The sequence below is a fragment of the Nycticebus coucang genome, chromosome 7, assembly GCF_027406575.1.
Source record: "Nycticebus coucang isolate mNycCou1 chromosome 7, mNycCou1.pri, whole genome shotgun sequence".
Taxonomy (NCBI): Eukaryota; Metazoa; Chordata; class Mammalia; order Primates; family Lorisidae; genus Nycticebus; species Nycticebus coucang.
The window spans coordinates 26,858,214-26,881,940 of NC_069786.1; the positions used below are offsets into that span (position 1 = coordinate 26,858,214).

General features: G+C 42.7%; 1 protein-coding gene across 1 annotated transcript in view; it reads right to left on the bottom strand.

Moving 5' to 3' along the window:
• Window positions 1-23,417, bottom strand: part of TMEM163 (transmembrane protein 163) — a 249,217-nt gene extending 225,800 nt beyond the window's left edge. Inside the window, exons 1-2 of the mRNA XM_053596773.1 lie at window positions 23,107-23,417; window positions 17,584-17,703 (exon numbers count right to left, since the gene is read on the bottom strand). Of these exons, the coding sequence (XP_053452748.1) occupies window positions 17,584-17,703; window positions 23,107-23,302 (316 nt within the window). The 5' untranslated portion in view covers window positions 23,303-23,417. The remainder of the gene's footprint in view (window positions 1-17,583; window positions 17,704-23,106) is intronic.
• Window positions 23,418-23,727: the final 310 nt, after the last annotated feature.

Below are 23,727 nucleotides of genomic sequence, written 5' to 3' on the forward strand. Positions count from 1 at the left end.
TTGCATCAAAGACAAAGGACAAAGTTATTCCTTGCAGCAATAGCAATAGCTAGGATGTCAACATTTTTGGTTTGGTTCCATTCTCCCAGTCATCCAAAGAAGTCCAGGTGACACCTGCAGATCCAGTGGGTTGAGTTACAGGAGAGGAACCCCAAGATAAGGGAAACTGGATCTTTCATAATGGGCAATAAGTATGCCTGATCTTTGTTCTGGAAGAAAAACAGTATCTCTATCTTCCAAGCAAATCTGCCTTTTGCTCCAGAAAAAGACACTGTATGGGCCAAGGCTAGTCACTATGCAAATATCCTTGAAAAAATAGTCTGAACAAAGACTTAGTAGCATAGTTTGCAAGATGTGTAGAAGTATATAAGACCAGGAATAACTGTCTCCCAGTAAAGAAGAGAGTTAAAATCCACACATACTAAAATAAGGCCATAGAAATGCCAAAAAGCCATGACTTTTAGAAACGGAGTTTATAGAAAAGCACAGATAAAACACTGAGGAGGGTTTCCTCTGGGCTAAGAAGTAGCTATGGGGAAAAGAATCTACAGGTGATTTGTCGTCAACTTTAGCACTATTTGACTTAAATCACGAGCACATATTATGTTGACAAAATTAATCAAATGTACAAATTTAACAACAAAGCACAGCCAATATGTATTCATTTCCATTTACAATTTCAACAATGTTGTGCAAGCACCAAATGCCAGAGACGTCTCTAAAATTGAGGCCATGTGGCTTTGATAAAGTACATACTTCCAAGGTGGCAAAGCTCATTCTTAAAATGGGATTCAAATGTGAAATGTGTGACCCAAGTGACAGCCAAGCAAAGCTATTACAAATGGAGGTCAATTCTTTATCAACCATACACTCCATGGTCAACATCCCATTTACGTACTCTGCTCTTTCATGAGAAAATAGATCAGTGGTGTAAAGCAGAACCTAGTTTATCAATCAGCAACAGAATGCTTCATTACGTGCAAAATACCGTGGGGTGATACCAAGTAGGACCTAAACAACTCCCAAACTCATCCCCCCACTAGCCACGTGTAGCTGATGAGCACATGAAATGGGGCTGGTCCAAACTGAATTATGCTATACATGTAAAGCACACACTGGTTTTCAAAAAGTTCACATGGATGTGAGGGTGATCGGGCTGCGACATCTGTCACCCCATTGATCGCCAAGGTTGATTCGGCTGATCTGGCAGGCTAGGCGGGTGTCCCCTTCCTCCCTCACTGCTCCATATGCATCCGTCCCGAAGCTGCGCACTCAGTCAAAGAGGACGACCTTCCCAATAGAGGACTGTTCTTCGATCAAGGGTATCCGAATAGCGGCGCTCCCCTGCTAGAACCTCCAAACAAGCTTTCAAAAAGTTCACATGAAAAATAAAATATAAAATATCCCAATAAATCTCATGTTTTATAACCAAACATTGGTGTAATATTTTGGATAAACTGGGGCAAATAAAAAATATTAGAAAAATTAATTCTACCTATTTCTTTGTACTTTGTTGAATGCAGCACCTCGAAAATGTTTAATTATACAAGTGGCTCACATTTGTTACTAGAATTATCTTTTACTTCTATTGGACTGTGCTGGTCTAGAGACCCAGCTCATTACCCCCAAATGATGAGTGCTGTGACAACCCCTTCTCAAGAGGCCTGTTACCACTCAAGGGAACTCAGGGGCCCAGAAAGTTTCAGAGAGACCTATTTCTGGGTTGGGGCCTCCAAGGAGAAGGAACGCAAAGCAAGAGAGGATGGGGAGACATCTGCATTCATCCAGTACATATGAATGAGTTCAGAGGGAAAGACTCAGTTAGAAAAACTAATAGGTGGTGTTTTTATGACTGAAGCTGACAGCTTCCTAAATTCCAACAGCCAAATGTACCATAAAGTTACTAAAGATGAACTTTTTTCCAAATAAATGCCTCAGCAAATATAGGTCCCCTTCAAAAATGTGGTTTCTCCAAAGCATTACATGTATAGCCCAAAAGCAAAGTTAACCCTAACTCCTTTGCTTTTATACGTATGGGCTATCTGACAATTTATCAAACTTCGGCTACATCGGCAACTATAAGAGAAAAGTCACCAATCAAGTTGAAGGACAGATTTAATTCATCATGAGAAAAACCACTGAGTTCTTCAGAGCCTTGTGTAAACTATTGGAAAACCCAACCCCTCCTTCTGACTTCACCTCAGCACAATTAAAAACTTTATAACTCTGGCTGTCTTTACACAGCTATTCTCAAGGCTAACTAATCAGATCTTGTACAATCACAAATGTGGCTGTTCCCACCAGCGCAAAGACTAACACTAGCACAATGCAAATACCAATGAAATGGAAATACACTACTAAAATAAAGACAGTGCCCTGAGGAACCACTCTGAGAGGCAACGTACTGGTCACTTGTTCAGTAAGCCTTGACGGGCCCTCTCCCTGCTCCAGAAAGGCTGTGATCTAGAAGCTGGCAGCAGGTCCCTGCTCCCCAGGCTCAGTGTGCCAGTGGGAATGGCATTTGGGGGCATACTCTGACAAACAAGGAGGAGGCATGAGGGTGGAGGGTGGTCCATGCTGAAGTGGTGAGGGCCCAAGCAGGGAGGGGTTGACTCCCCCAGAGCAAGACTCTGGGGAGGGCAGGGGAGCAACTGAAATGCCTGGTGAGTTCTGAGAACAGTAGAGTGAAGCCCTGTCCTCAGATAAGGGGTCCCTTAAGTCACTCTTCATTCCCTGAGCTGAGCAGGGCAAACCCTGCATCCCTGGAGCAGGCAGCCACCAAGTCTCTCAATCTGTCTACTCTGGGGACCAAATGTAAAGGAGCCCTTGGGGCTCCATGGAAGACCCCATTCTCCAATCTGGGTTTATCAGCAATAAAGCTGATATTTTTCTTTCCGTCTGTGTGACTCCTCTGTGGCCTTCTCTCAACTAATTCTGAACTTGGGAAGAAAATATGGGTGCTAGTCAATGGATTGCCAAAAAAACTCCAATGTAAACATACACAGGCACATGCACACAAATGCATGTGCCCTTCCCTTTTATACAACCCTAGGGTGCCCCAAGTGTCTCCAGCAGACAGCACCAAGCTCATAGTCTCTTTCCTTCCCCATGGTCATGCCCATCTCCTAGCAACCCAGCTTCCAGGCTCACCATCCTGATGCAGTGTTCCCTCCAAGGTCACAAGTAACCTCCTGCACACCAACCCCAATGGACAGTCTCCTCAACCTTGTCCTTGTTCTGCATGGAACATCACCGGTTCCCCTCCTTGAACTGTTTTTATTTGGCTTTCTGCATCCTTGTACAAATCTTGCTCCATGGGCAGGCAAAGAAAGAGCCTCCCAAAAGACATCCACACCCAAATCTCTGGAGCCTGTGGAAATTACCTTATATGGCAACAAACAGGGGTTGGGATTATCTTTGCAGATGTGGTTAAGTCAAGAACCTTAGATGGGGTGATTATCTTGGGTTATCTGAATGGGCACCCTAAATGCCATCACAAGTATCCTTAAAGGAGAGAGGCAGAGGGAGACTTGACAGACAGGGGGATGGCAACATACAGATGGAGCACAGAGAGACTGAAGACTGGAGTGATGGGGCCTTAAGCCAAGGGATGCCAGAAGCCACCTGAAATTGGAAGAAGGAAAGAATAGTTTCCTCTCTCAGGCCTCTGCTGATACTTGACTTCAGCCCAGTGATACTGAATTTAGATATGTGGCCTTCAAAACTGTGAGAGAATAGACCTTTCCTTTTATATGTCACCAACTTTTTGATAAATTGTTACAACAGCAAGAAATTCTCTCCAACTTTTCCAACCTCTACCCTTCCACTCATTCTTTGTCATCCTGCTGCAAAAGAAATCATTCTTCAAATTCTGTCCTCTGTCTTCTACCCTCCTGTTTCAGTTTGCTTCGGTTGCCATAACAAAATACCACAGACTGTGTGGGTCTATCTCTCACAGTTCCAGAGACCAGAAGTCCAAGATCAAGGGACAGGCAGGGTCAGTATCTGGTTATGGCCCCCTTGGATTGCAGATGGCCAACTTCTCACCAAATCCTCACATGGCGATTCCTCAATGCATATGGGAGAGAGAGAGAGAGCTCTCTTATGTCTTTTCTTATGAGGGCACAATCCCATCACAAGGGCCCTACCGTCATGATCTCACCTGAACCTGACCCCCTGCCAAAGGCCCTACCTCAAATACCATCATTTGGCAGGGCAAGCTTTGACATATGAATTTGGGGAAACACAATTCAGTCCACAGCACTTCCTCTCTCTTCATCATGAACCTGGCCTGTCTTTCCACCTCACTCCCTCAATTTCCAAAAGAATAACACTCCCAAAGTCCATCTTCCTTCCTGTACCTACATCACTCCCAGTCCCACGTTTTTAACTGACGACCAGCTGTCTCCTTTCCAAAGCTTTGCCAAGCCATAAACTAGGAATTAGCACACTGAAGCCACCTCCCGACACCCCTCCACCTCACCCCAAGTGCTGCCACTAGAACCCTCATTTGTTCCTTTAATCTCTTATTTCTGCTAGAGATTCTGCCATTCCCCCTCTCTCTATGCTCAGGGACTCTTCTGCTCTCCCTCTTCATCCAGAAACTATGAGTAACAGCAGGTACTAGTAAGGGCCCTGCATGAAGAGTAAGACATAAAAAATACAAATTTTACGATTGTTTTAAAACTCCAGCAATTTCAGGTTATCAAAAACTGAGCCAGAGCTTATAGCACAATGAAGCCTCCAAAAACTAATAAAACCTTTACTGTGTTCATGTGAGTTAGTGTGAATTCCACACCTCTGGCAGTGACACTCCACTATGTTCCCTGTTGACAGCATGACTTAGAAGACACCTCTGGGCATGGCTTTAAACAGGACACCTATAGGTCCAAACAAGGTTGGCCAAGACAGTGGGTTCTACAATCATCCTACACAAGGGACAGCTGAAGAGTCTTGGGATGCTCAGTCTTCTCAGACTTTAGCAGAGGTGACGAGACAAGACACTAAGCTCATGCTGAAGATATGTCTTGAGGAAAAGGGAGATTGATGTTGTGGCTAAGAGCACGAATTCTAAGTAGACCAGGATGTGAATACAGATTCTTTTTCATATTAGCTATGGGATCTCAGGAAGGCACCATAACTTCTCTAAGGCTTAAAATCCCCATGTACAAAATGGGAATGATAATGCTACTTCAGGGCAATAGTGTAAAAATGAAGTATAATCATGTACATAAAAGCACTTAGCACGGTGCCCGGCATATACGCTTACATGCTTGCAAGTTAGCTAGGAAAATAATAACTAAGTACCAGTAGTTAGGAAAAGACATATGTCAGCTGATCATTTAAAAAACTTTCTGAGATTAGAATTAGACAACATACATTGGGTCTCTCCACCTAACTAGAATCTCAGTACTCGATGTATTCAAACGAAGGCTGAAGAACTATTAAAACTGACCTAGAGAGAGTAAAGAATCTCTATTGATGGTTGATTTAGATATGATGGTATCTGGAAGAAGGAACATTCCCACTGCTCCATGGCACGGTCCATACTGGAGAACTGAGGGACTAGTATTATCAGCATGGTAAAGTCATCACTTAAAGATAATGAGATTTACTTACAACTAAAATAAATTTACTTCAACAGAAATAAATTACTTTCATCCTTGCTGAGAACAAAAAATAGCCATCTTTTGTCATTTAAAAATCATTCCTCAAGAATGCTCTCTTTAAAAGACGTGTAAAGTTCAAGCTTCTTCTTTCAGGAGACTGATACATAAATTACTTTATAATAAATATCTATTTAGGTCTGATATGACATCTCCTCATTCTCACTGAAAAATAACCTGGGATTTAGATCCAAATTCTTACTAAATGGCTCCATATACACATAGTCTTTAAAAAAAAAAAAAAAGGCAGAAATCTCCATTTTGAAAATGCACTTCATCGAGTGAACAAAAGTTACTTGCCACCTAAAAATGCTACAGTGTTTCTAAAAGCAATTAATTGGAATGCCAGAAATCTCTCTGAATAAATCATGTTAGTATAATACAAAAGTTACCCAAATGAGAAACATGAACTCCATGGTTTTCTAGAAAGCTAGAAATGGTGGTAAAATGGTTTTGACTCTCCCTGAAGGCCCCTACAAAGACATCAGATAAACTAGAAAGTAAAACCAACAAACAAGACATAAAATAGGAAGACTAACAGCCGGAAGTCCAGCAATGATCAGGAAGAATTCCCAAATCACCAACATGTAGTTACAGGAATGAACAGCAGACCTAAATACTTTGCAAGCTTCAATTCACAGGTGAATACATGGAAACAACATTGACATCTGAGGGTGCAGAAATAGTCCGTGCTCTACAAATTAACAGTTCAAAGCTCTCTTCCAGGACAGAGCCCCCACTGAGAAGAAATTACAGGAGGTAGACTCCAAATTCAACAGCCAGAGACAACAGGGGCAAAGCAAAGCTTAATCTTAATGAAAAATGAGAGCAAGGAAGGCAGACTCAAAGCAGTAGGCCATACTTTAATAATCTCTTTGTGGTGGGAGGTTGGGGGGGAGTATGAGAGCCATGATGTTCAAGGTTCTCTAAACTTACCCTTCTCCTAAAAGTATAGGAAGACTCATTTCACTTAAAAGTAAATAACAGGGTAAAAGAAAAAAAAACTCAAATATCATACAATTAAATTTTAAAAACAGAAGCTACATACGATGAGAGCACACTAGAAAAAACATGCTCACAAAACTGATACGAGCTCTCGCTATAATGTCTTAAAGCCAGCAAAAATAAAGAAAAATAATACATAGAAAAACATAATTTAAAACTTAAATAATTAAAAACTTCAGAAAGGCGTGAGTAAAGAAATGAAACTATTTTGAAACTACTAAACTATTTCGTCATAATTTAAAACTTCAGAAATGTGTGAGTGAAGAAATGAAACATTTTAAAACACATAAAACAAAACTCAGAAAAGGTTTAAAAACAAAAGAAAATTTCCATTTCAACAATGAAGACAAAACTAGAAGGAACAAGAGCAAAAATATAGCTAATGCTTTTCAAGAACTAGGTGATGGAAAAGAGAAAATTTTTTTAAATCAAAAAGCAATGAAAAATAAAAGTGATTTGAGAAGTGACTAATATGAATGACAGGCAAAGAAGATCCAGCATATTTGAAACCCCTAAGGAATTAAACCAAAGCAATTGAACAAAACAAATACAAAAACTGTAATTCAAGAAAACTTTTCTGAAATGGAAAGACATGAAATTACTTCTTATATCTGGAAAAAGTTGGTCCAGTATCTATCAACAAGACATAGTTTGACAAAACACTTGGGCATTTAAAAAGGAGTAATTATTTGGGCATCCAAAAAAAAAAGGTCAAGTCTCTTTTAAGGGAAAGAAAATCAGATCATCATCAAACATTGATACAGTGCTTTCCACGGTGATACAATGGAGTAAGCATTTAAAATATTTGAGAAAGAAAATGTGAATGAAGGATTTTACATTCAGGCCAAAATTCAGGGTTCCAATGGACTCTTCCCAGGGAATTTTGTGGAGAAAGAGCTGAAAAGAAATAACATTTTAGGGCAGCGCCTGTAGCTCAAGGAGTAGGGCGCCGGTCCCATATGCCGGAGGTGGCGGGTTCAAACCTAGCCCTGGCCAAAAAAAAAAAAGAAATACCATTTTAAAGATTGGCAGTGACTATTAAAAATGTACTTACTTATAGAACTAAGATGATTCTAAGGAGAACAGAATATGTAATGTCTACATGATCTGACAAAGTAGACGCCGTCTAATATTTTAAAGGGAGAAGGAGCAGTGGAGAGAGTATATGAAAAATGAAAAACATAAAAGTACATGAAAATATTCATAGGAAGCATATATACAATAATAGGTCCACTGAATATCTTATAGGCAGACTATGAGTAAAATGTTATTATTTCAAATTAGATGCTGTAGAGAGGGGAGAGGAAAGAAAAGGTTACTAATTCATAATAAAAAGCCAACAGACAACAGCCAAAATAAATACAGGAGGGAGACAAAGGGTATCATACAAATGTATACATAGAATGGTAACCATTCAACTTTATGTTTTTTAGCTTTTTATTTTGTTGTCTGACCTAAAATGATTTTGTAAGGCTTTTTATCACACAATGAACTATACAGTAATAAAAGAACTGACACCAATATATTCTCCACATAGTTTTGACAACAAATCTAACACAGACTATATTTGCTCCAGAAGTTTTTTTTAACAAACGTTACAATTATGGCGGAAACTTCCTGCACATCCTTCATGGATCCCTTATCTCCGTCTACCCCCAGACATCCTCTATCTTGAGTGTAGGTCATCACTCCCTGCTTATTGTCATACCCCAGTTACGTATCCACAAGTAATGTATTTATTATTTACGATCATCTAATTGGTAGGCTTTTACATCTTTTTTTATTCCTTTGCACTATTTTTCAGATTCATCTGTGTTAGTAGTTCTAGCCCTCCATGAAGCAGTACCACATCCTAGGAGGCAATTTAAGGGGCTGTCACTGGTTGTTACAACTTTAGACTGGGAAGACCATGATAGTTAGTAGGTGGGAGGGAGCCAGGGATCTTAATTTCCTGAACTGTTCAGGTTGTGCACATGAAGAATTGTTTCCTGTCCCATTGGACTTTCAGATAACCCAAATGATACTCATTTAGCTGAACAATCATCTGTGCCTAGAACTCAACTGTATTTTACCTGTATAGCAGAGTTGTTTTGTTTTGCATAATTTTAAATATACACTGCTTTTTCCAAGAATGTAACTATCACATAAATCAAGAGGAGAGTATGTTTGGTTTTATTCAGACGTTTATAGAATTATAAGCCGATTCAAAAATTATGTCCAATTAGATCAATGGCAACTCCACTCAAATTAGATCAATGGCAACTCCACTCACGATATTCAAATCACACTATAAAACATTTGTATTAGTCTGTTCCTATAGCTGCTGCATTAGTGATGCTTCTACATATGTATACCAATATGCCTATTTAGCCCTTCTTTCAAAATGTTGCACAAAGAAAAATATCAACAATTCAGTACGACTCTTTTCTTACTTCTCTTAGATCCAAACTTATTCACTACATGCAAGTGTAAGCAACTTACTACTCAGTTGTATCTGTTAATATCATCATACCAAACATTTATATATTTAGATATATATTACTTTTTTCCCCAAATTATCTTCTTTTATTTCTCCATTGTATTACATTAGGATATAATACTATGTTTGTAAATGGTGTGTATAGATAGAAGTTCATTTCAAGATGATAAAATAGGTACAATAGGTTATGAAAATGGTACATTGGGTCGGATAAAGCTGAAAACTACTGCTAAATATATTTGCCCTGTTTAAGTCATTATAATATGTGTATCAAATTTCCTGTTAATGGACATATGTCTCCCTTCTAGGTTATTTTTTGTTTTGTTTGTTTTTTTGGCTGTAACAAAGAAAAGTGTGAGAACAGTTTTTTATATCTCCTTAAACACATACAAGTTACTGCTTTGTAAATATCTTCTCTCAATTGGTTGACTTATCTTTTATTGTTTTATATGGTGCTTTCTGATAAATAAAGTTTTTTAGTCTGCTTGTAGTTAAATTGATGTTTTCCTTCAGAGTTTGTGCTGTTTTAAAATATAAAATTCTTTATCTCCAGGTCAAGGGGATAGTCTCATATTTTCATCTAAAAGCTTTATTCTTGCTTTTCAGGTTTACTTTCTTCATTCGTGTGGAATTTATATTTGTATATGTGGGAGGTAGAAACTTATTTTAGTTTTTCTATATACACAGCCGATTGTCCCAGTGTCATTATTTCTCTCTACCTCTCTTATCCATCCAATTTCCACACACGCATGGTACTATTTCTGGACTCCCTGTTCAACTTCTTTGTCTATCTGTCCCTAAAAATATCACAATCTCAACTACCTTTGCTTTACAAGTTTTGAAAAGTACATGCACTTGACTATACCTAGCCCTATATTCCTCCATATACATTTTAGAGCTTACCATTGTATTGAAAAAAACTATTGGAATTCTTAGTGAAATTGCATGCATCATGGTTAACATAAAGAGAAATGGCATCCTTCTCAATAGCAAACATGGGATTTCTCTTTATTTGAATCTTCTCTTATGCATTTTAATAGCATCTCATAATTTTCTCCATGAAGGAATTACCCATATATTAGATTTATTTCTTTGGTTTGTTACTATAAGAAAATGTATCATTATGTAAATTTAAAGTTTAAGTAGGCATTGCTATTATATAAGAACACATATTTTTGTATATTAAATCTCCATCCATCCACAGCAACGTTAATAAAATTTATTACTTCTAATAATGTCTGTAGTAACCATCATTACTCATACATGTGATAGTCTAGTCTACATAGAAAAGCTTAGCTCGGCTCAGCACCTAGGTCAAGCAGCTGACTCTGGGTACTTTGTTACGTCATGCAACCATGTTCCATCCCTGTGCAGACATCGTAACCCAAACCCCCTTCCTGAAACAGGCAGGCTTCCCCCTAAGTGCAGCCTTAGTTTCCAGACAGATAGCTCTGATTTTCACCTCATCCTTTTTGAGGCCAAGGGACTCCTGGAGGCTGGAGACTGTCTTGACACTAATAGGTCAGCGCTACCCTTCCCTGAGCCAGTCTAAGGGGGGATGTGGTCCGGTTACCTTAGACTGGCTCAGGGAAGGGTAGCGCTGCCGCTGCCCTGTCAGTCACTCTGATGGAGAGAGAGTTCACCTTTCCACTTAGACCTGAGCTCTGCAGGGGGCAGATGGCTCCGCTGTCCTCTGTGGTATGTCCTTCCCTGGCAGGCTCTCACTAAGCCTGCCTGGACGCATGTGTCAGCAGGAAGGGGGTGTAGCAGGCAGCAAAGATGGTGGAAAGTGTGGAATAGGTGCCTCCACTGGGGAGAGCAGAGCTTCCCTCCATCCCTCTGGCTTCCTCTGTTCCTTCTGAGTCTAAACACTTCTGCAGCTGAGCTCACAGCACAAGGTGCCAGGACACAGCCTCTTGTCCAGGAGGAGCTACATCAGAAATTCACCATAAAGAGGCAATTCCCAGAGGACCAAATCACAGCCCTGGAACACGGTTAGACCAGAAAACCCCTTCTCATCCACTGTCTAACAAGTACGACTGAAAAAATAATGAGAGGCAGAAGGAAAACCCTCACAAATTTCCCAAGGGGCCCCTGCCAACGAGGACCCAAGCAAGAAGAGATGAGGACTCGCAGGCATGATGAGCTGACTCCAGCTGGGGCTTGCTGCCCAGCTACTCTGTGTCGCCACCACAACTCTGCACCCAGCCACACTTGTAATGAAACGCTGGGTGCAGAAAGCGCTGAGAAGGGAAGCAGAACAGGCAAGCAGCTGCCGAGACCCCTCCTCTGCTGCAGGCTGGAAACAGCAGCTCACTGTGAGTGTGGAGCCTCAGGAAGATGTGTTCCCCTCACAGCATCAGGCTAGTCCCTGTCAAGAGAAGCCTGGATCCTTTGGTGCCGGAGGAGGCAGAGGGTAGAGAGCAGGAGAGCAGGGAGAGGGGAGAGAATGGGCTCCTGAACCCCAGCTGTTGGCAGAGTTGAGGATGCCCAGCTTGCAGCTCCCCTCCTTATTTCCATTCACCTGAAAGAGCTGCTATTCTCCTGTCTGAGACCCACAACTATGCATCCTCAACCCGCAGCAACCACGGTGGCCTCAGCAGGGCGGCATCAAAACGGACTGTAGTCCAACCGATATCTGAACCCCCCAACTCTGTTAAGGACAGAGAACGCAGCTCAGAGGAGAGGGCGCTGGCGCTGAGTGTACATTGGCACAGAAAGCAGTGACCTGACAATTCAAGTTTGATGGGTGTCCATGGGACTATGAGAAAAAAGGAGCATTTAAACCAGCTTGGAAGGCTTCCTGGAAGAGGCAATCTTTCATCTCGATTTGAAGGGATAAGTAAAATTTAGCTAGAAAAAGAAGGATGGGGGTCAGGAACAAAAGGCACCTAAGACCAAGAGAGGAGCAGGTGTGTGGGTAAAAGGTGCAAAGATCAGGGCACAGCATCTGGGAGCCACCAGGAGCACTGTGGCCAAGAGCAGGCAGTGAGCTGGGGGTGGGAGGCAAGATCACCAGGGCCCCCGTGGTGAGCAAAGGGGACTGGCTAAAATACAACACTGTGTTCCCCAAGCTATCAGAGACCTGGCAGCATAGCGGGTGACAGGCACAGAACCTCCGATCATGTGGCTGCAGGGTATGAAGGAAGAACCCCTGTGGCTGCAGGGTATGAAGGAAGAACCCCGAGGCTGGGAGAGCTACCAGAGTGAGGTTCCCAAACCACACATCTGCCAGTTCCTCCCTCCTGGTTTCCACCTCTCAGAAGCAGCCTTGGCAGTTATCACTGACAAAGCACACTGGCAGGAGTGGGTTATCCTGTAAAACACCACCAGGATGTGGCCCTCAGACTTCCTGCCCACACTCCCAGCCCACTGGTCGTCACCCAGCAGAGCAGCAGCAGACAGATGTTCATGGAGGGGGCAATTCCTGAAGATTCTCTACACCAATTCCACTTTACACAGGGCAGTAAAAAGAGCAGCTTGCTGAGAGGCCCACGCTGTTTCAAAGACCAGCAAGGATAAAATATAACCTGCAGCATTAGCAGCAGCCAGCATGTCCGCAGGTACCACACCCGGGCATGTGCACACACAGAAAATGTCTTAGAACACAAGGCACTGGTGACAGAGGCTCTCTGCAGGAATTGGGAGAGACAGACTTTAGAATGGCACAGTTTTGCACTGTGCACCTTTGGGTTCATGAGCCGTTATCAGGTACATATATGGCTTTTTTCAATAAAATAAATACGAGACCAGAAAACTATACAAAGGATCGTTCCACAGGCAGGGTATAAGCTGCATGTTTAAGTCTCTGGTTCACAGAAGCACTTCAGGGGTAGAGGCCTTGGGGACACTGGCCAAGAGATCAGAGTCCCCAGCTTATGAAGCAGGGACACACAGAGAGAACTCTGTTGGAAAAACAGGTGGTGGTTCTGCACTAGGGGCTCTTCAGGAGGGGCACTGCCAACAAGGAACCTGTCACCTGCCACAAGAGATCCCTGAGAAGGTAAGTTGACTGAAGGACTAAGGAGAAGTTCAGGGGACAAAGGCCAGGCTAGGACAGACCTTTATAGCCACTGTAACTATTTGGATGTTATTCTCAGGACACCAGAAAATGCCCGAAGGGGCTTATCTCCTCATGTGTCTCTTGGGGGGAAACCTGAGAAAGTTTCCAAATATATTTTGCAGAATTTACAGAAGAATCATGTAATTTCATTTTACCCATCTCTCCGCTCTTCGTCTCAAATTTCAGAAATAAAAAGAATTGAGGCACATGTCCTGCCATTTTTAGGAGTCAAGAGTTCACACTAAAATCAAATAAATTACTTTAAAGTCCCCACATATAAAAAGAAAATCATTCTTCAGAGATGTTTTTCTAATTCTTAAATCTATTGCTGCACCAAATTTTTGAGTGAGCTTTTTCTGAGAAGATCTGAGTTTGGAATGCTTTTCTGTTGTTGTTGTTTTTAATGGAGCTGTGTACCTTAGAAAACATTTCCTCCTGAGAATGTTTCAAAAACATCTTTATTTCCCATAGACCATGTATTGACTACCTAAAAATTAACTTATATTCAAGACCTCAAAAACACAGTGAGAATGCATTTTCCTAAATCATTCTAACAAAGACATCAATGATGTCAAAACCCTGAGTTTTGAAACAGAACTTCTATTCTCTGTCTAGCATCATTATTAAAACAAACATTTTTTTCACATTTGTTCATAACAGGATTGCCATTTTCCATGCTGGCTACCGATTATATACAGAATCAATTTTAAAACCAAACTAGGGCTCTGTCTGAAATATTCAAGATGTATTACCATCTGGTTTTATATCAGCATTTAAACAGATCCAAAATTACTATATTACCAAGTATTATCAAAAATAGTTCATACCCATTTCAAAACACATTCAAGGCACAAATGTGGAAGATCCAACTTAATTTTTCAAATTATACAGGAAATGTGAATATCGATCACACATTATTTGTCACAAATAATTCAGTAATGCTGACCTAAGCTACTTTTATCATTAGGTCTTTTAGAGACTGCTAACTTGAGAAAACACAGCATACTGATTCCCTGGGTGAATAAGGGTAACAGTCTTTACCTACAATGTGCATGTTATGTAAAAATATGTCTCTTGGGTGGCGCCTGTGGCTCAAAGGAGTAGGGTGCCGGCCCCATATGCCGGAAGTGGTGGGTTCAAACTCAGCCCCGGCCAAAAATTGCAAAATATATATATATGTCTCTTTCTTGACTGAGGAAAAAAATGTGACCCCCAAACCTATATATCCATGACCCTCATTTCCAAACATGAAAGATCCAACAGCATTTCTTCAGAAGGTGGTCATCTAAAAATCAGCTTCTATGCTTAAATAGACAACAGTAGTTGAGTAAGTGAAATCTGATGGACCCTAACAGATACAGACAGCTTCAGGACACTGCCCTTAGCAAGAGAATGGCCACAAGGATGACCCAATTGTCTCCAAAAATATTTGGAGCCTGATATCTAAACGTTTTGGTGAAATTTATCATTTTCCAAGAATTATTTTTTTCCACCTAACTACAAATAACAAAATGGTTTTTGGGGGGAGGAGGAGGGCTGGGACTTTTGGGGTTTTGTTTTATGTTTTTTTTTTTGAGACAGAGTCTCAAGCTGTCTCCCTGGGTAGAGTGCTATGGCGTCACAGCTCACAGCAAACTCAAACTCTTGGGCTTAAGTGATTCTCTTGCCTCAGCCTCCCAAGTAGCTGAGACTACAGACACCCACCACAACACCCAGCTATTTTTTTTTTTTTTTTTTTTTTTGCTGCAGTTGTCACTGTTGTTTTAACTGGCACAGGTCAGAACCAACCACCAGCCTTGATGTATGTGGCTAGCGCCCTACCCACTGAGCTACAGGCGAGCCCTGTTTTGTTTTGTTTTTTAATTTCTCTTAGTTCACTCCTTGAAAAGTCCGTGCAAAGACGGATACCCTTCCTGCCCCCATTTTTTTTTTTGTCATTCCTCAATGGCAAGAAATTATTGCCATAAATACAGTTAATTTCTCTTCTCCATTATTAACACCCCGATTAGCACACACACACATCACACAGGCACACGCTCCAAGACTTCTCTGCCACACCCAAGCATTACACATAGTGATTTTTATAGCAATCCTCTTAAAAATACAAATAGTTTCAACCTGCCCATCTCAATGGACAGAACAGAAGTTCACCAAGCCAGAGTATTTCATTTCATTCAATTCTGTCAATCACCTCCTTGGAGAATGAGACACAGGTTCCTGTGACACTTTTTGAAACGATATATGTTTACTGCCATTTCGGGAATGTTCCATTTTTTTCTTTAAACACTAACCTAAATATAATTTCAAAAGTAAGTATATAGTTTAATCTGTTTTCATTCCATTCAAAACTAGGAAAAGGACTGCACTAAAGTCTGTCGACCTGTAAATGATATTTTGGAAAGGATTTTAAATATTTCATATTATAAATACATTTAGGAAACTAAAAAGTGAAGCCAACATCTCTAACACAATGAAAGCTGACCCCAGGGGTTTAAAATACGAAACACCACGCACACACAGAAAAGCTATTCCATAGTTAAAATGGGGAAAAGTATAATTCATCTTCTAAATTTTTTGTTTTGGCTGACTAGAAGAGTTTAAAGTAACTTGAGAAAAAAGCAAATGCACTACCTACAAAACAGGTCATGGCATTACCTACCAATCCCAACATTTTACTGGCAAGAAGATAGAGGATTTCCATTAAATACCTGCTGCAATAAAGATGTAAAATCATTTTTAAAAGAAAAAGAAGGGGAAATCCTTCTCACAAAGCAACATTCTAATATTTCATGCATTATTCAAAAGTCTTTCCCTATTAAAGGAAATGGAACAACATTTTTAAGGTAACCTGACTGACCAGGTATAACAGATGAAACCAAAAATTTCACCATAATTTTTCCCTATTATATGAGACAACATACATTTATCAAATGTATATTATTCTCCCAGAGGAAAGATTTCTTCACATTTCAGTATTTCTTCACATTCAGGTCTTCATTCAAACAACCTCATGATAAAGTCATAACAGCTTTATTAGGCACACGGACCTGACTGAGTAACTATCATTCTGTTTGTAAATCACCTCCCTTCAAGCCTTTCCTCTTTCTTTACATATGTAAATTACTGTGTCGGATCCAGAGCCCTCCACCAACCAACACAACCCTCCCTCTAGGGACCTCAATGGACTTGTTATTCTTGTTTCAGCATTTAAAAAGAAGAAGAGGGGGGAGGGGAAGGAATATCTATTTTCAGGAATCAGAATTCTTGATTTGATTTTTGGCTCACTAGAGGTAAAATGTTTGTACCCTGGAATACATTACCCTCTACTTCTGAATGTTTGGCTTTTTTAGAGCCAAGACATGGTACAGTGTTTCTATAAATTGCTTCAAGTAATATATGCCTCCTTTTGCAGGGAGCATTTGGTCAAATTTTAATATTCCCTCTTGGGAGCCAACCCCAACTTCCAACAGCAGATCTAAGCTCGCAGAATAGAATTTTAAATAACACACAGCCAGCCATGACTTCTAGCGGACGTGGTCTTTTTTTCCTACTCTCTGTGCTGTCACAGGAGACACTCTGTATAACCCTTATCACTTACAATATAGATCTTTTTCTATTACGTAATAAATTCATCACAAAATACACAAAATACATTCCTCCTTTCCCTAGCGTAAAAAAGTAACACGGTTTCTACCAAGGTTGAGCTGTAGTTGTCACTGCTTAGGCTTGTGATGGTTGCACAATTCATAAGAACAAATAGCACATGTACATTTCCATAGGCTGTACACATTGGTTGAGAAAACACAAGCTACCAGGCTTCCTAACTCCCAAACAGGATTATTTGGCAGAAACTGTTCCATTTCTGTAGTACTGGATTGTAATAAACGTTTTGGTTTCTGTGGCCACTGAAAACTTGAGAGAAGACCCTCTCATTTTCCTTTCATTAAAATGCGCAATAGATTTTATTGCAGGGAAAGGAAAAGGCTCACTGCAATATTGCATCCATCTTTTTGCATTAGGCTCAAAATACAAATGTCAAGGATATACATGTGTTGCATGTCAGTCTGAGCTGAAGGCATCCACCAAGAGAATATTTTCACCATTCTGCTAAGCAGTCAGAATCTACTTCCACAAACCCGCATACTGATGAGAGCCAGGGCTCTCCGTTTCTTCTTCTTACTATCTCTTCCCTCTGCACAGGAGAAAAGCCATTTTACTAATTTATAAGGACCCTTACTCTCCAACCATCTAAAAAGAAAAAAAATTTACTCATCAATAATAGTCAACTAAAAGCAAAAGTGCTTCCCATAGGAGTCAAATAAAACAGGCCAACAGCAGCACATATTGATCTACAAGACGGCGATACTCACTAAAGGCAGCCACCGCAAGGGCCAGGGTGACAATAATGGAGAACCAGGACACCCACAACGCCTTCTTTCTGTAGTTCTGAGCTTCATGGGGCTTCAGTCGGGTGCTGCTTTCAAGTAAACCTGACAAAAACAGGAGAAAAGGAAGTTAGACATTTCCTTACTCAGAAACCCACAGACGGAGCTACAATTTCTTACCCCAAAACTGCAAACTGGCAGCCCATCGGCCAAGATGTGTTTTGTCTGGCCCACACTGTGTTTTAACAATTAAGAGATTTCCCATGAAAATCAAGCTTTCTGGCATCTCTCAGAAAACTACAGGCTCCGGCAATATGGGCCATGTATTTCTGCAGGGTGGCAGCAGCTGCCCTCTTTACAACAACCTACAGACCCCACCACTCCCTGACACATCACAGCAGACATCCCTCGTCCCTGCATTAAGTTGCTTGGCTCAGGTGGTTGGTGCCATTTCCAACAAGGCTCTTCTGTTAGGTAACAGTGCAAATAGCCCACATTTAGTTGGCCACTTGGGCTGCTCCACTGTGGGCATTGATTTGCATTGATCCACCAGCACAGTCCCATCTGGTAGACTGAGTTTTGCCCAAAGCAAGGAGTTATAGAAAACAAATGCCCTCACTGTTTCCCCTGACAATTAACAGAAGGAGAACTATTTCTCTTTAACCACAAGCAACAAGAGCCACCAATCCCAAATTATTTGCCACACTTCCTTCCCTCCCCTTTTCTGCTGTACAGTATGTAAACCATTGGACCAAACACGTGTCAAAAAATTCTAAGAATATTAAAATTAAACCCTGCAAAAACTGGAGATAGCTTCCCAGGTAGGCCATGTATAAGACAGGTTTTATTTTTGTATCCTACGCTTTCAACATTGTGAATCCTCAACAACAGCTGAAATTCATGACCACCCCCAGGCAATGCCCAAGATTCAACTGCCTTGGGTCAAAGACACAAACATTTTCAGTATGATATTGCTTTGTACTTTTTTCTTCTCCCTTGAAAATAGATCATATATAGCATCTCTTAGTTACACAGAGTACAAAATTTTCACGCATGCATTCTACATAAACAGGAGCTTATTATACCATCTGTGGCAAAACAACCCACAATATACCTTTCAGAGGCTAAGCAGCCTCAGCAGAACTCCTAACTATGAAGGAATTGGTTACTAAAGCTAATTGTAAAATATCATATTACACGTATTCGTCACATAAAAGACATCACCTCGTTTGCCTGAGTAGGTACCAAACTAAGCCTCTAGTTGCCAAAAATTGCATCTTGTTCATATATTAAAACAAGGACCCTGCTAAAACTTCTAAGTTCCACTTACAACCCAGACCTAAGCATCTCTGAATAAGTCCTGAACAAAGCAAGAAAGAACGTCAAAAGGCTGCTTAGTAAGCCTAGTTCGCGTCCCAGGGATTTTTAAATAACTAAAACCTATATGCTTATACAAGATCAAAAGGGAGATGTGAATGCAAATGTTGAGTATAAACACCATCTCCATCATCTCACAATAAAAATCTTCCCAAACCTTGCATCGTAAATGCACTTGGATGGGAAAAAAAAAAAAAAGAAAAGAAAAGAAAAAATGCTCTCCCCTGTCTTGTCAAATTCTTCCCCAGGTACAAGTGATTTCAAATGAAAATACAGCCGTGTCCCTTTGTCTAGTCCTTCCCTAGCTGCCAAAAAAACACCCCATACTAATTTTTAACCACTATTACCAGTTAAAGCCCTATCCTAGAGTGAGCAGATTTCACACATCCTTAATAATTTATGTCCCTTTCCCAAATGATATAAAAATCTCCCTTTCATCCTGGCCAATTGATTTTCAGGTGAAGTGAAGCTATAACATTTAAATACTGACTCAGATAAGCAGTTCATTTGCTGGGTATTTTGGCAGCAACAATCTCCATAGGTTTATACACTGGGGGAAAAAACAAGGTTCCTTTTAGAAGGAGATTTAGTTTTCTAAGAAGGACAACAGTGTTCTGGGTTTTCTATTCTGCCACCTAACAACTTAAGTCTTTCTTCCAAAGTTATCTGGTTTCAATAATATAACTGTTCCTGACCACACATGTGGAACAATCTATATGCCTCACCCACCATTGAGATGCCACTCCACTGCAGGTGTTTCTGATGACAGACCCTGTGGGCTGGACTGCCTTGCTAAGTAGGACTTCTCCAGATCTGATCCTGTGTGTGCCTTCCCCAGGAGATTTTTCAAATAAAATTTTTAAAAATTGGAATAAGTTCAATGGAAAGACTGTCCAAAAAAGGGAAGGACTTTCCCATCTCTATCCAATCTTTGCTTATTGCCTGCTGATTTTCCTTTCTAAAAATACAGCCAATATCCAGAATAGAAATTTTTTTGCTTCTCAGAAGGAAGCGGAATATGATGACCCACTAAAACCTGGCTCACAAGTGAATGGTCCATATACAGGTGCTACTACACCCACATTGAAAGCAGGCACCCAACCACAAAGATGTGGTGAAAATTCCTAAGGTTTTCAGGAATCCGTGCTTCAGAGGTAGAAGAAAGGCAGCCTGGAGAAGCAGAACATCAGTAGAGAAGCTAAGACAGGCCTCAGCTATGCAAACAGAGCTGGATCCTGCCTCCCCATAGCTGGCCTCCATATTTGGATTTCAATCTCATTCAAGTTTCACATATTTGCCATTTGGGCCTGGAAGTACTAAGTATCAGGCTGTATTAATGAGGTCTGATTCCTCATTTATTTGGGGGGAAAGGGGATACAAACACATGTAGAGAGATTAGAACCATCAGTCATTTCCATACTAGTATGAATTAGCACCAGTTGCTTTCTCCTATGGGTTTGTCAAGCTTGAATTCTCTGAAGGAAGGAGAATTTTCATTAGATGTGAATGTAATGGGAAATGCTGAAGCATGTAACTCTCTAAGGTTAAGCTGGCCAGGCCCTAATGTTTGGGATACAATGATGCAAAAAAAACACCTGTGAGGAGAACAGTGGATACTGAAAGGGGAAGATGACTAACATAAACCGGGCCTATTTGTGTGTGTGTGTTTAGTCCCTGAAGGTCTTAGACCACAGAGCTCTTGGTCCTACAACTACAGACACCACAAATGGCACTGTGGTTACTGACATTCTGAGCTAGCTAGGCTCGTGGGAACCAGCTCACATCATTTCTAAGGGGGGGGGGGAGGAAAGGAAAGGAAAGGAAAAGGGAAAGGGAAAAAGGAAAGGGAAAGAAAAAGAAAGAAAAAGGCCTCCAAAGTCCCAGGACACTAGATTACAAAACAAACCTTTGACTGGAGTTACCCTTGGTCTGTAAGGGCATCCAGATAGCTCAGAAGGAAGTTAGGACAAAAGACAATGCCAAATACCTTACCCAACCCCCCCCCCACACACACACACACACACACTCTTTCTCTCTATTTTATATATATATGTAGGTTTCAGGCCTAGAAGAAAGCCAGGCAGCCTGGAGAGAACACAGCAGATAACTGCTGAGGTTCCTCCCCCTGAAATCCTCTCCGCTGCACTCAAACTATCCCCAAGAGACACAAAAATCAATGCTGAAAAGATGCAGCCCCATAAGAAAAAATAACACAAACACCAAATATGACAACAAACCTTCCCAGGTAACCTTCTGATTTATTTAACAAAAATGACTCATTCACCATGAACACTATGCCATCAGGAATGGGTCAAACAAAAGAATGTCACACTGACTTTCAGTTCTCAACACCACACAGCATTGGGTTCTTTAGGGGTGAGGGTTTATCCTAACAGAGAGACTGTGTGTGACTTGCAATGCTTTTACACAGTGACGGTTTATAAACAGTCAACGCTTTCATGCTATAATATAATAAAAAATGAAATTCTGTTGACCAGTTAAAAATAACCTTAAGAATGAATTCAGAAGGGCTTTTTCACACTTAAATGTGAACTACAAAATGATATTGAATCTTAGCTCATCCTAGCACTTTTTCCCTCCTATCATTTTTGTGGGGCAGAGAAAAATAGCCTAGCTCTTAAAAATGACCTGCAATGCTGCAAAAATAAGCTCAACCCAGGCTTCTGTCTTTCTTCCATATAAGATTTTAAAATCCTACAATACTAGTTGGAGGAGGCAAAGGTAATTAACACACCCTAGATAATAAAAAGGATAGGTTTTGCTGGGTGTTTGTAATAGCGACAATCCTGGGCTCTCAAAAGACATCCAGTTATGTGAGAGCAGGGGAGAAACCGCAACATAGGTGCAGAATTCGTTGCAACTGGAGCAGCTCCAGTTCTCGCTGAGCATCTCGGCGGATTCTCTGGGAAATGCCGTTTCCATGTCATTCTGTTTCATATGCTATAGTTTAGAATTTCTAAAGAGAAGGAGATCGTGCATCCGAACACTAAACCAGAATAAAAATGTACAGGAGATACTAAGAATAGGACAGAAACCTGCTAAGTCTAAAATACATAAACCCGCCACAGCCAACAAACTCAGGCTTCCAAGAAAAGGGAGAGGCTGTGCTAAGAGCCGGCTTTCCCTGAAGGGCCAGGCTGCAAGAATCCCGCTTTGGCCTCTAACCAGTTTTTGCAGAACCATAGATGCTTTTCGAGGAGGTACATTTGGATTTGGATCCACCAATAAGTAGAAAAGGCGTAGGCGCGACCGAGAACAAGGAATCTAAGCCTAAAAGAAACGAGCGAGGGGTGGAGAAGAGAGACGCGGGAATGCACAGGCCGTCTCTCCGGTCCTCTGAGGGCAACTCGGAGAGGCATCCAAGTAGAGCCTGGCCCACTAGGAAGGGGACTTTGCGGGGTTTCAGGCCAGTGGTGAGGGCTCCAGAGACGCCCCCTCCAGGAACTACCGGATTTCGGCGGCATCTATCCAGACGAGGTTGGTGGCCCAAGCCCAAACGTCCCAGCCCTGCACTCCCGTCACCAGACGGGAGCGAGTGACCCACTGCGCTCCCCAATATCGGGCGCGCGAGGACAGCGGCGGCCCGGGCAGGGCTCGCTCCCTCCTTGCGCCCCTCGGCGCGGCTGGCAGCTGGGCAGTTGCCGAGGGACGCCCCGCCGCTGAACCCGCTGAGAGAAGTTCTCCTGGGAAGCCGGCGGGGGCCAGGGGGCTCGGAAAGGAGGATGCATCGAGCCCGATCCCTCCGAGCAGTTTCCTAGAAGCGCTCGGTTCCGAAAGAAAAAAAAAAAGGAAAAAAATGCCTCCCGCAAACTTTTCCAGTGGGCGCCGAAGGGGCCGGCGCTGTCCGCGAGCAGAGTGCGGGCCGGGGCGGGATCCAGCTGGAGGCAGCCGGGTTCTGGGGCTTCCCGAGGAAGAAGCGGCCGCCGAGGCGGTGCCCGCCGCCCTCCGCTCGCCGCGCCCTCGCCGGGAAGTCCCGGCTCCGCTTCCCTGCGCGCTCGCAGCCCCGAGCCCCGCGCCCCGTCCGGCCCATCCCGCGAGCGGACACAGGCGGCCTCGTCTCGCCGGCCCGGCCCCGAGGAGGGCCGGGAGACCAGGGCGGTGCGTGCTCACCTCGGTCCTCAAGCCCGTCGCTGAACTGGCCGCTCTCGCTGATCCGCACCTGCCGCTCCTCCCCGGGCTGCGGCGGCTCGTGCGCCGGGGAGCTCAGCGGGCCGGGGCCGGCAGCCAAGGGCGCGTGGCCCCGGGGCGGCGACCGGACGGCGGGCCCCGGGTTGTTGCGGCGCTCGATGCCCGCGGCCGGCTCCATGGCGCGGGGCTGCGGCTCGCGGCGGCAGCGGCGACAAGCGCGGCGGGGACTCGACTCTAAAGTGCGAGGCTCCGAGGCTTCAGTGGGAGGAGGAATTGACGGACCTACCGCGTGGACAGGGAGGGAGGGCGGGCGCCAGAGTGGAGGTGCACCGGGCGGGAAGAGGGGGATGTCGGAGAGCGGCGCGGCTCGGCCGCCGGTGGCGGAGGCTGGGGCCGTGCTGTCGCTTCCACGCTCCGCCCCTGGGGGCAGGTGCGGGCGGCAGAGACCCGCCCCGAGGCCGCGGCGCGGGAGCGGGCGCACCAAAGCGGGTGGGGAGGGAGGAACCAGCAGCTTGGAAGCTGGGGACACTATTTCGGGGGGTGGGCACCTGCAAGCGGCTCCGGCTGGGCGTGGTTCTGAGAGTGACCAGGGACCCTCCCCAC